This window comes from Heloderma suspectum, chromosome 2 (genome assembly GCF_057233095.1).
Source record: "Heloderma suspectum isolate Gila_16-S chromosome 2, 16-S_ref, whole genome shotgun sequence".
Lineage (NCBI taxonomy): Eukaryota > Metazoa > Chordata > Lepidosauria > Squamata > Helodermatidae > Heloderma > Heloderma suspectum.
In genome coordinates this window covers 46658334-46671892 of record NC_139459.1, presented here as the reverse complement: position 1 = coordinate 46671892, position 13559 = coordinate 46658334, and the positions used below count along the sequence as shown (strand labels likewise).

The 13559-nt window shown below is 42.2% G+C and overlaps 1 protein-coding gene across 7 annotated transcripts in view; it reads left to right on the top strand.

The window, feature by feature from the left end:
• SCAMP1 (secretory carrier membrane protein 1) overlaps positions 1 to 13559 on the top strand; it is a 72812-nt gene extending 59253 nt beyond the window's left edge. For 6 of the 7 annotated variants that reach the window (XM_084833411.1, XM_084833415.1, XM_084833413.1 and 3 more), the window contains 2 exons: positions 4843 to 4960; positions 10355 to 13559. In XM_084833411.1, the coding sequence (XP_084689537.1) occupies positions 4843 to 4960; positions 10355 to 10519 (283 nt within the window). In that variant the 3' untranslated portion in view covers positions 10520 to 13559. Of the gene's footprint in view, positions 1 to 4842; positions 4961 to 6253; positions 6299 to 10354 lie in introns of all 7 variants that reach the window. The other variant, XM_084833412.1, reaches the window with a different exon arrangement.

The window sequence follows — 13559 nt, the reverse complement described above, 5'->3', positions numbered from 1 at the left end:
TGGGCCTTAGGAAGCATTAGTAACAACAAAGCTAGCGGAGATGACAGTATTCCAGCCGAGCTATTTAAAATCCTAAAAGATGATGCTATTAAAGTGCTGCATTCAATATGCCAACAAATTTGGAACACTCAACAATGGCCGCAAGACTGGAAAAGGTCAGTTTACATTCCAATTCCAAAGAAGGGCAACGCCAAAGAGTGTTCAAACTACCGTACAATTGCATTCATTTCACATGCCAGCAAGGTGATGCTCAAAATCCTACAAGCTAGGCTTCAGCAGTATGCGAACCGAGAACTACCGGAAGTACAAGCTGGGTTTCGAAGAGGCAGAGGAACTAGAGATCAAATCGCCAATGTTCGCTGGATCATGGAGAAAGCAAGAGAATTCCAGAAAAACGTCTATTTCTGCTTCATTGACCACGCTAAAGCCTTTGATTGTGTGGATCACAACAAAATGTGGCAAATTCTTAAAGTGATGGGAGTACCAGACCACCTTACCTGTCTCCTGAGAAACCTGTACGAGGGTCAAGAAGCAACAGTAAGAACCAGACATGGAACAACCGATTGGTTCAAAATTGGGAAAGGAATAAGACAAGGCTGCATATTGTCACCCTGCTTATTTAACTTCTATGCAGAGTACATCATGAGAAACGCTGGGTTGGATGAATCAGAGGTTGGAATTAAGATTGCTGGGAGAATTATCAACAACCTCCGATATGCAGACGATACCACCCTAATGGCAGAAAGCGAAGAGGATCTCAAGAGCCTCTTGTTGAGGGTGAAAGAGGAGAGTGCAAAAGCTGGTTTGAAACTCAACATTAAAAAAACTAAGATCATGGCATCTGGCCCCATCACTTCCTGGCATATAGAAGGGGAAGAAATGGAAGCAGTGACAGATTTTACTTTCTTGGGCTCCCAGATCACCGCAGACGGTGACTGTAGCCATGAAATTAAAAGACGCTTGCTCCTTGGGAGGAAAGCTATTGCAAACCTAGACAGCATAGTAAGAAGCAGAGACATCACCTTGCCGACAAAGGTCCGTCTAATCAAAGCTATGCTTTTCCCAGTAGTAATGTATGGCTGTGAGAGCTGGACTATAAGGAAGGCTGAGCGCCGAAGAATTGATGCTTTCGAACTGTGGTGCTGGAGAAGACTCTTACGAGTCCCCTGGACTGCAAGGAGGTCAAATCAGTCAATCCTAGAGGAAATAAACCCTGAGTGCTCATTGGAAGGACAGATACTGAAGCTGAAGCTCCAATATTTTGGCCACCTAATGCGAAGAGAAAACTCTCTGGAAAAGACCCTGATGCTGGGAAGGCAAAAGGAGAAGGGGACGACAGAGGATGAGATGGCTAGATAGCATCACCGATGCAATGAATATGAACTTGAGCACACTCCGGGAGAGAGCGCAGGACAGGAAGGCCTGGCGTGCTATGGTCCATGGGGTCACGAAGAGTCGGACACGACTGAACGACTGAACAACAAATAGGGACAGGCCAGTACTCAGGCCAGATCTGACTTTCCTGCCTAAGGCCATGTCACATTTTCATTTCAACCAGGATATTATTCTTTCTCTCTTCTTCACAAACCCAACCACATTTTTGAAGTCCTCCCTTCGCCCTTTAGAAGTATGAAGGGCTCTAGCTTTCTATCTTCATCAGACCACTTTGTTTCAAAAAAATGTTGAAACTCTTCACCTGTTACAGAGGCAAGAACAAGGGTTCTTCTGTTTCAACACAGAGACTATCTGATTGAGTTTCAGAAACAGTAAAACCTTGTTATGCCTTAACTTGGCACTTTGGTCGCCTTGGTGGATGACCTACTCCGGGAACTGGACAGGGGTAGTGTGTGTGCCTGTTAGTTCTGCTGGACCTCTCAGCGGCGTTGAATACCATCGACCATGGTATTCTTCTGGGACGCCTCACTGAGATGGGACTTGGAGGTACTGTTTTACAGTGGCTCCATTCCTTCCTAGGGGGGCGAACTCAGAAGGTGGTGTTGGGGGATGCCGGTTCGACTCTGTGGCCGTTAGCTTGTGGGGTCCCTCAGGGTTCTGTTCTGTCCCCCATGCTATTTAATATCTACATGAAACTGCTGGGAGAGGTTGTCTGGAGTTTTGGAGTTTGGTGCCACCAATATGCTGATGAAACCCAGCTCTAGTACTGCTTTCCACCAGATTCCAAGGAAGCTGTTTCTGTCCTTAACCAGTGTTTGGCATTAGTAATGGACTGGATGAGGGAGAACAAATTGAAACTTAATCCAGACAAGACAGAGGTTCTCCTGGTCAGTCAAGAGGTAGATCAGGGAATGGGTTACACTCCACCTGAAGACTCAAGTTCGCAGTTTGGGGGTGCACCTGGATTCAGCCCTAAGCCTAGATGCTCAGGTTTCAGCAGTGGCCAGGAGTGCTTTTACACAGTTAAAACTAGTGCGCCAACTGCGCCTGTTCCTGGAGATGTCTGATCTGGCCACAGTGACACATGCCTTAGTTACATCCCGTTTGGAGTACTGCAATGCGTTCTTCATGGGGCTGCCTATGAAGAGTGTTTGGAAACTGCAGTAGGTTCAAAGAGCTGCTGCCAGACTTTGACTGGAGCTGGCTACAGGGAGCATACAGCTCCCTTGTTGAAACAGCTTCACTGGCTTCCAGTCTGTTTCCAGGCACAATTCAAAGTGCTGGCTATGACCTATAAAGCCCTATACGGCTCCGGTCCAGGTTATCTGAAAGACCGTATCCTCCTTTACAAACTTACCCATGTGCTGAGATCCTCTGGGGAGGCCCTTCTCTCAGTCCCACCACTGTCACAGGCACGTTTGGTGGGAACCCAGGAGAGGGCCTTCTCAGTGGCTGCCCCACAGCTGTGGAATCCCCTTACCAGGGAGGCTAGGATGGGTCCCTCTTGATGTGTTTCCGAGGCAGGCCAAAACATTCTTGTTCCAGCAGGCCTTTGGGACGTAGTTGGAACCTGGGGGTAAGCTGCTAAAATGCTGTTTTAAGATGCTATTTGAATGTTCTTAATATCATAGAATCATAGAATAGTGGAGTTGGAAGGGGCCTACAAGACCATTGAGTCCAACCCCCTGCTCAATGCAGGAATCCAAGTCAGAGCATCCCCGACAGATGGCTGTCCAGCCTCATCTTAAATGCCTCCAGTGTGGAGACCCACTACCTCCCTAGGTCATTGGTTCCATTGTCGTATTGCTCTAACAGGACGTTTTTCCTGATGCTCAGCCGGAATCTGGCTTCCTGTAACTTGAGCCCATGATTCTGTGTCCTGCACTCTGGGATGATCGAGAAGAGATCCTGGCCTTCCTCTCTGTGACAACCTTTCAAGTACTTGAAGAGCTCTATCATGTCTCCCCTCAGTCTTCTCTTCACAAGGCTAAACATGCCCAGTTCTTTCAGTCTGTCTTCATAGGGCTTTGTTTCCAGTCCCCTGATAATCTTTGTTGCCCTCCTCTGAACCCTCTCCAGTTTGTCTGCATCCTTCTTAAAATGTGGTGCCCAGAACTGGACACAGTACTCCAGATGAGGCCTAACCAGTGCTGAGTAGAGGGGAACTAGTACTTCCCTGGATTTGGAAGCTATGCTTCTATTAATGCAGCCCAATTTGCCTTTTTTTGCAGCCACATCACATTGTTGGCTCCTATTCAGCTTGTGATCGGCAACAATTCCAAGATCTTTCTCGCTTGTAGTGTTGTTGAGCCACGTATCCCCCATCTTGTAACTGTGCATTTGATTTCTTTTTCCTAGGTGCAGAACTTGGCATTTATCCCTATTAAATTTCTTTCTGTTATTTTCTGCCCAGAGCTCCAGTCTGTCAAGATCACTTTGAATTTTGTTTCTGTCTTCCAAAGTATTAGCTATCCCGCCCAATTTTAACTGTATTGTTGTTTAATTATATTTTAACTTTTGTATATTTTCATATGTTTTAATTGTATATGTTTTAATGTTTGTAAGCTGCCTTGTGTCCCAGTACTGGGGGGAAAGGTGGGGTATAAATAAATATAATAATAATAATAATAATAGTACCATTCCACAGGCGCATTCCACCTGAACTGTTGCCTTCTCAGTTGCTTTTTCAAGAGGTGAAGAGATCTTTTTCAAGATCTCTTCAAGATCTATGCTAAGTTGCTCCTTGGTCACAGCCTACAGCCTTCATTATCCACTACTGCCTCAATGTTCGAGCTAGGAAGGATGCTTCTTTTGCATGGACAGTGCTTTGTACTGACTTGACCACCTGTTCTCCGCCTTTTGGTAAATCAGCTAGCTATTCACCCAAATGTGTGATGCACAGAGACCATGAAGAACAGGCTACTTACCTGTAACTGTAGTTCTTCAAGTGGTCATCTGTGGAGTCACACAACCCACCCTCTTACCCAACTACAGGTGTTCTAGTATGTTTTCAACATTCCTATTGGTTTAGGAGCATCACTGAGGCATTCTCAAAGGAACTGAGGGGAAAGGCAGGAGTTCTAGGCATGTGCGGGGGGGGGGCAGGCCTCCCACATAATTTTTTCAGCTTTAGAAAGGTCCAACAGAGGCTCTCGCATGTGCAGGACCCCATATGTGTGACTGTGCAGATGACCACTGAAAGAATCATAGTTACCCTCCTCCCCCAAACACATGTCTAAAATGTGTGTGCACATTTTACAGGAGTGAACTTTTATTGAAAATGCTTTAAAAACCTTAGTTGTGCTTCACTATTATTTTTCTTCTGTAGTCCATATGAGAGAAAAAGATAACTTCCTGTGAAGGTATTTTTAGAAGGAACAATAGCAATGGTTATACAAGATGTACCATGTAATCCACCTATTTGAGAATTGTCTCTTTTGCCTTTAGTGGATGGATTTCATCTCTCACTGGGCTTAACCTCAGTATTCCAATAGGCATTATGATGATAATCATAGCAGCACTTTTCACAGCAACTGCAGTCATCTCACTAGTTATGTTTAAAAAGGTAAGTAGTTTTTCTACTTATCGGATTCTTGGTGATGGTAGATAGTTTAGTGTGTGTGTGTGTATACGTTAGTTACTCAAGTCTGCTAACGAAATTCTTTCGTAATAACTATTCGCTCATATCCAGACTGCCATATTTGGAAATGTTAACAGATCAAGTTAGGTGTTTGATTTTATTTGATTATTAAAATTAATAATTGTATAATTGCAAACTAATTTGAATTAAAACTTGTTCGATTCCACCCCCCGCCCCATATGCCCTCAAATTTTTCAGCTGTGGTAGGAATACTCATTCCTTGGTTTTTGTAAAGGGTCCCCCAACCCTCCAGAGCTGTTTTGGGAGCCATGCAGGGGGCTGCAGGAGGAATGAGGAATTCAGTCCACCACCAGCATCTGTTCTGCCGGTGGAAGGACATTGTTGGATGCAACTGAATGGGTTGAAAAAGATGACTGAAGGGTATTGTGGTATTAGAATTTTTTAACTACAGTGTAGAGAGAGACATTCAGTGGAAGTTAGATGTATCCTAATTCATCTTGAAATTGGAGAGAATGTTTGTGTGCTTAAATCCTATTTATTCCAGTGGAATTCCACCCTTGGGCGCAAAGAGGTTCAACACCCATTGTAGAGCTTAACTATAAGAAGCTTCTTGAGTTGACTGAGATCTAAGTACTATGACTGAGATCTAAAGAATTATGCAACTAGTTCTGCATGCCCAAGGTGTCCTTCATGCTACTTGGCAAACCGTTTTTGAAACAGTGGTGCTTTCAAAAATTTTTATTTTTTGGTTCACATTAAACACGTTAAATACAGTAATATATAACAAAAAAGGCATTTAGAAAATAACATAACCAGTTACATCCATAAAGGTCATTAGAAATATTTTAATGTTGAATATTATATAAGATACCTATAAAGGTTAAGGCATATAATATAATTTACCACTTTAAAATATTTATGATATCAAGAAAAATGTATAAACATTTTTTAATGTACAAGCTAATAAAGGAATACACACATGACACCAGATTACATAATTGTTCTAATATGCCATAAATGGTTAATAATAGCACAGGGGCTTGTTCAATGGGGAAAGTATATCAAAATCCCCAGGGTAGCTCTTTGGATCATAGGCTTTCTGAAGAATTTGGAGATATTAACAAATGGGGGATGTGAATATTTGAGGAGGGACTAGGATGAGCAAAGCATAAATAAGCATACATGAGAGGCTGGTAAACATACAGAAACCACCAGTGATATACTTCACAAGGGTTCTGTTTCTCATTCTCTACACAGGCTGAATTATCCTAACCAGTGTCAATGAAATCGTGGCTTTTTTTGGTAAGGGCTAGGAGTCAGCCTTTATATCTTATAAACAGGAACTATAGAGTTCAAATCATAGACAATGCAGTAAACATGATCAATAAAAAACAATACTTACAGGTGTGCCTTTTATAAAATTATTCCAAGGACTATGGCTAAGTAGAGTCTACTTACATCAGTATCTTTTTAAAAATAACATGGCTTTTGAAAAACCATTAAATTACTCTTTTTGCTCTGCCAAACATTGATCCTAAGTTGTTAATTTCAGGTAACAAATTGAAGGAGTTGATATAGCCGAGATGAAAATTTTAAAGTCCCCTCTCCCTTGCTCCTTAAAGACCTATTTTGGAGCATCAGAAAAAATAAAAGTATCTAGTCATTTATTGTAGGATGACGAGAAATCTGCTTCCTATTAAGGAACACATTTAAAGATGTGAAGGCCTGAAGCGTATGCACTAGGTGTAATCCAAGGAAAGACAATAGCAACCCAATCCTATTCCATTGCTTATGGTACAATCCTAAACAGGTTTACTCAGAAGCAAGTCTTGCTGAGCTCAGTGGGATTTATTTCCCTGTAAATGTGTTTAAGGATTGCAGCCTTAGTCATGGTTAGGATGTGTCCACTGACTTCTCTCTCATTCCTTCATTGAGTTCCGTCTAGAGACTTCAGATCCTTACAGATTATTAGAAGAATTTTGGTTTTCTAAATCTAGGTGGGAACTGCCATCTATCTCTTAAATCTGAGGCTTGTTAGAGGATCATTAGTCCATGCCTCTCCTAGTTTAGCTGTATGCCATAGTAACATCTTCACTTCCAAACAAAAGGCTTCAGGTAAACCACTCTGATTTTTGCTGAAATTGTCCTGTTCATTCTTTTTATCTGGTGATCTTGGCTCAGTATGTTTGGACTTCCAACAGGCAAGTTCAAACATATTCATAATCCTTCATCAAGAGCTGTTTAGTTTAAGATGAATGAATGGTTTCTTTAAGATCTTAATAGCTTGAAGCTGTACCAAGTCATGCATTAATTAGAGTCAAAGTGCACATAAGATGTGCACATCAACAAATATTGTACGTGTGGAGTCCTGAACTTAAGCTATTTGGGTTTTATTTAGGATGGAACTACATGCACCACAAAGATGCCCACAGAAATTATTCTTCCTTGTGACTTGTAGAATCAATTATCCCTTTTTGTAATATTATCACATTGTGCACTTCTCTATCTCTGCCAATAGTAGCCAATGTGGTGAGGGGAGGCAGGGAAGACTAATGTGATGCTGTCTCAACACTGACCTAGTTTGCACATAATGTTAAGCCATGGTTTATTTAACCCATGGTTTGTTGCCCTACCCAGGGTTTGTCTGGCAGACAATTGAACAAACCGTGGTTTGTCTTCCCAATCCCTGGATTGTTCATTTACTTCCTTCTTTGCCTGGTCCCTCCCCGTATCCCAAATGCCTTTATGATGCTGTAGTACTGGTATGTAGAGTGGCTGTTTTTATTTTACCACTGTTGCTGCCTCTGTAGCCTAGTGAATCAATCCATGAACAACCCATTATTCTGGATTCACATGTAATGACAACCCATGGTTTAAATAACCCAGAATTCACAACCCATCAACAAACTATGGGTTATTTTTCTGGGTTGTTCATGGTTAACAAACCATGGTTTATTAGTGCATCCGGGGTCACACAACGCGACAACCCAGAATTTAACAAGCTGTATCATGGGTCAGTGCAGGGGTGCAGAACTGTTTTGGGGTGGGGAGCTAGATTGCCCCATCGCATGGGCTGGATGACATCATGGGGTGTGGCCCCGCCCCCTGACATCACACACCCTTTTCTTCACGCTGGAATAGGGATGTATGAAACCCTGCTTACCTGGCTCTGCCGGGTTCCGCTGGGGGGGGAGGTGCTCCGTCCCTCCCCCTGGAATCCTCGCCGGGGGGGAGGCGCTCCGTGCCTCCCCCCGGAATCCTGGCCGGCCAACTCCGCTCCGTGGGGATTCCGCGGAGCCGCCGGCCGGCTCTGCCAGCAGCCGAACATCCGGCCGCTGGCTAGCAGGGACGCAAATGGCGGCGGCCATAGCCACCGCCATTTGCGTCCCTGAATTCAGCCGTGATAGGCTATGTAAGTCTTTACATAGCCTATCACGTCTGGGTTAAAAAAAAACAAACTGCATACGCAAATGGCGGTGGCTATGGCCGCCGCCATTTGCGTTCCTTATTTTTGGCTGACTTAGTCTACGTAAATATTTACGTAGACTAAGACGAAGACAAGAAAGGGGAACGCAAATAGCGTAGCGGACGCTACTTGTGTTCCCCTTTAGTTTCACCGTCTTACTCTACGTAAATATTTACGTAGACTAAGACGGCGAAAATAAGGGGGAACGCAAATAGCGAAAAATAAGGAACGTAAATGGTGGCAGCCAAAACCGCCGCCATTTCTGTACGTGTTTTGTTTTGTTTTTAACCCAGACGTGATAGGCTATGTAAGTCTTTACATAGCCTATCATGAATGGGCGGGGGGACTCAGACTGCAAATGGCGGCGGCCGGTCGGAAGACCAGCCGCTGCCGCTGCTGTCCAGAACATCTGCCCCAGGTAAGTCTCCTCCCGGGGGGGATCCGTGGGGGGGTGGCAGACCGTTCCGCCACAGAGTTCGGGGGCCCGAATGCACTGGCATTCGGCCTCATCGAGATCCGTGGCAGAATTCTCTGACATCCCTACGCTGGAAGGAGGCATGGAACTGTGCCTCCTCCCACCACAGAGCAAGCCCAGGCCACCCCACACCCCCTCTGCTACCTCTGATCTGAGGGAGCAGTAGGGATGCAGGCCAGCCTGTGTGTTAGGACTCCTCTGTGTGGGGGTGGGGAGAGCAAAAGCTCTTCCTCCAGCATAGGTCAGTCCCAGCCCCCCTGCCCATATCTCTGGTGCTGTCGCCGATTCAGCTTGCGGGGAGCAGCAGGGGTGGGGGTGGTGCAGTGGGACATGCCTGCACCTGGGGAAGAGCAGTCAGTCTTCCCCCTACCCCATGTGGCCAGTTCCCACCACCCCACATCCCTGTTGTTATCTGTGATTTTGGATCGGAGATAGCAGAGGAGATAAGGACTGTTGGGACTCGCCCGTGCAAAGAAGAGCAGCCACTCTCCCCAGCACAGGCAAGTCAGGCCCACACTGCCTGGCATCCTTCTCTGTGGTGGCCCCCACTCTGTGGAACTCCCTCCCTAGGGAACTCCGTCATGCCCCCTCTTTAATGAGCTTCCGTCGTGCATTAAAAACGTGGTTGTTCAGGCAGGCATTTGGGGTGGGTTAGGGTATTTTTTTAAAAAAAAATTTATGGTAAAATTTTATTGTTTTAAATTGTTTATGGTGGGTTGTACATCGCCCAGAGTGGCTGGGTGACCAGTCAGATGGGCGATTAATAAATTTAATAAATAAATAAATCCCTGTTGCTGTCACGGATATGAAATCTGAGATAACAGCAGGGATTCCACAGTGCATGCCCTGCTGTTACCCCCTATCTCAGGTCAGTGATAGCAGTGGAGCCTAAGCCCCACCCCCTGGAGGTGCCCCAAGAGGCGGTGCAGGCCAGATTGGGTCGCCCTGCGGGCCAGAGGTTCTACACCCCTGGGCTAACATTATGTGCAAACCTGGCCACTAAGTAAGTGATCCTCTATGTAACAGGAGAGTGAGAGAACCCAACATGAGAATGCGGGTATCAGCAGCATCCCCGTGTTGCATCACGACAGGTGTAGCTCCATCCTTACCATGGTAGTTCATGATAAATAAGGCTGGAACTTAATTTGGCAATTTTAACGTGCCTTCAAAATGTCCACTGTTTTGGCTATTTTCTTTTGTATATTATGTATAGTGCCCCTGAGGAAGGATTTACAATTGGAAACGCATTGGGCCAAGAATGAAAGATAATTGGCTAGTAGCGTCTGGAGTTTTCTCCCTCTTTTTTTGCCTGTCAATATTTTAGTGCCTATAAAGTCTGTTAAGCGCTATATAAACAGGAGGTGTTGTTTTATGTCTCGGAACATCTCTCATACTTTTACTTTGGGTGTCTTCATAGGTGCATGGTCTGTACCGGACAACTGGAGCAAGTTTTGAGAAGGCCCAGCAAGAATTTGCAACGGGTGTGATGTCCAACAAAACTGTACAAACTGCTGCAGCCAATGCTGCATCGACAGCAGCAACTAGTGCTGCACAAAATGCTTTTAAGGGTAACCAGATATAGAGAAAGGAGGTGAAAATCACTACAATGTTCTGGCTGTATTTTATTTTCCAGTCACTTATATTCCCTAAAGACTTCTGTTAAAAATGCACACAGCATGTACGTCTCTTCGGCTGTGCATGGGCTAAAACAGGAAAAGGTCCTTGTTTCATTCCTTTATACACGTATTTATTCAGAAGTACTTCCTGGCTACTATTCTAACTTAAAATTGTTCTAAGCATATTTTTCTCCATATTTTTGGAGACACGCTATATTTGGTGAAAATTTCAACTGTAGATCTGAAATTGATATGGCAGCTTCTGGGGTCATCTTAAATGGATTTTAGAGGTTTTCTGGTCAATAGCTCTCTCTGGAACCTTTCATTTTGACTTGAGACAAGCACTTTGGATTAACTCCTTTTGTTCCTAGCAACTTGCTTCCCTATTTTCTTATATAATAAGAAACAGGGCAGCTGACAGTCTTGAACATGAAATTTTGGCTGCTGCTTTATAGTTCAGCAGCTGATGAAGGACAGATGTAAGCTTAAAATAAGTATGATAGATAATGTAAATTCTTTTTTTAGGATAATAGATTTTTTTGATAAAAATCTGAGTTTGCATGAAACGGTTTTGACCATGCTGAGCTAGTGTTTTGGTCCAAATTTGTCTCTAGAAGTTTTATTATAGTATTTTTGGGGATCTGTTTTCATGGTGTATGGTGTTCTAACTCGGAAATCTTGGAGCACAGTTATTCTCACAAAAATGCAACATGCAGCGAAGAAACATTAATTATATTTAATTGGACCCATGTAATTATATTTGCAATTTTTAATTTCCGTATTCATGACTTGAGAAAACAACCAACATTTAGAACACTCTCATAACTCATACTTTTTGACCTGTGTTAAAATGCAGTGAATTTTTTGTTGTGCTTAAGGATTCTGACATTTCTAAGTGTGCGCTTGTGTTTAACAATTGTACTAAATCTTTATCCTTGTCAGTCACACAGTTTACTGTTTGTATAAACGTCTGAATATACAGGATCTTATTTAAATTTTTAACCACAACCCTAGTCTTTGATCAGGCTTTTAAAAAATGACATTTAATTATGTACTTGAATTCTTTTAACATACTTCGGCCTTCATGTGTGATTCCATCTGAATAAATGCATTTTATTAAATGCAAATTGAAGATGACTTTTTAGCACATTACTAATGAGCTATGTGTATTACACAGCAGTTCTTGGTGGTTTTTAATTCATCTTCATAATATTCTGAGTCTTAATTGCCTCTCATCTTAAGGTCATATTTTATCCATTTGACATTCTAATATATATGAGTTATTGGAGGGTAACTTGGAACATATCTTGGATGAACTTTTCAAATAGTATTCAGTTTCTGTCATTAAGCGCTCTTAATTCTTAAATACTGGGTAAAGGTGTTGCAACATTGGCCTAATCTTAATACACTCTGACCCAAACTTGGAAAAAATATAATTCAGCATGGTCTAATACTTAGGTCTGGGGTGTGTTCGCATATCTTGAATTATAAGCATTACACCTTACAGGAATAAACAATTAGGATAAGATTGACAACTTCATCATAACAGTATATACTAGAAAATAGATGATGTGGAAATTACATTTTGTAAACAAGTTTCATACTATACCTAAAGCCCTCTGTAAGTAAAATCATGAATGTTGTGTGGGATTCAGTGTATTTATTCCTTGCTTAGTAAGATAAATGTTTTAGTTTTCTTGCTCTGGTTTATGTACATTTATTTCAATACCTGATCCCTAGAACATTTTTGTTGCTCTAATCCTTTAAACCATAGGAGGAACTATAGTTTTTTTTTTTTAAAGAAAAAGATGGTTCTTTAATATATTTTTCTCAGGGGATAAAGCAGATTGAAACTTGAAATAGATAAATGCAGGCCTAGTTTGCAGTAGTCTTGTAGCCATTTTGGTCCCAGAAAACAAGAGGTATAAATGTTGACTGTCAAGTCTATTTACACTCTTACAAACCAGTATTTAGAAAATGTAAACATAGTGGAACTATACTTCAAGGTTAGGTCAGGAGTAGCAGAATGAATCTCAGCAGTGTCCCCAGTTTCTGAATCTTCATTTTGACAGAAGGCTGTTGTATGTTAAATGTTTAATAAATTCACGGTATTAAAATATGTCGGTGAACAAATATATGCCCGTTATGTAAGTCATTTTGTAGTATCCAGTTGTGGCAAGTTTAGTTCAAATTACCATGTTTGAACACTGGAATGTCACTAGCCTGTGATCTATAATTTTGGCATTGGAGTTTTCTGAAGGATGTTTGTATATTTTGTAAATTACTAACAATGCTTTGCCATCCTGGTGAATGTCATGGTTCTGTACAAATGCACAGATCCTCTGATGTTGCATGTCTGGATAGTTCAAAGGTTCTGCATATTTATTGTATTAACTCAGTGACCATAGAATAAAAATGTTTCCTGACTGTTTGCTCTGTATAGTTTTAAAAACAAGGTAGGGATATTTTTTTTTTGTAAAAGGCAAGATAAAATGCAAGAGGGTTAACACATGTACAGAAAATATCACATATTTGTCCCGAACCAGCTGTAGTCCTGTGTAGTTACAAACAGGAAGAATATGGATGTACATTCTTTGACAGTAATGCAAAACATTCAGTTGGATATGCATTCAGATACAATCCATCTGCATTACTTTAGAGTGATGTGCAATTGAATGTGTATTCCCTATCCACATCCTAGCACTACTAGTCAGATGTAACTCTGCACAACTACAGCTGAGTCAGGGAGTTGGTTTTTTGCAATCTGTATATAAATTCTGTAATCTGCTGCAGTGGGAAAAGTATGTCTGTTACCAGAACAACTACTTGATATAATTAGAACTGGGATTAGTTTTAAGGAAGAACCCAGTCATAGATGCAGTGTTTTGGTTCTGTGGTGTTAATTGAAAACTTCAAAACGAGAATATTTGTTGGTACTGATGAAATCTACAAGTATTAAATTTGTTTGGGAACTGTTGGAAGTAAAATGAAACCTCTGAAAACAAA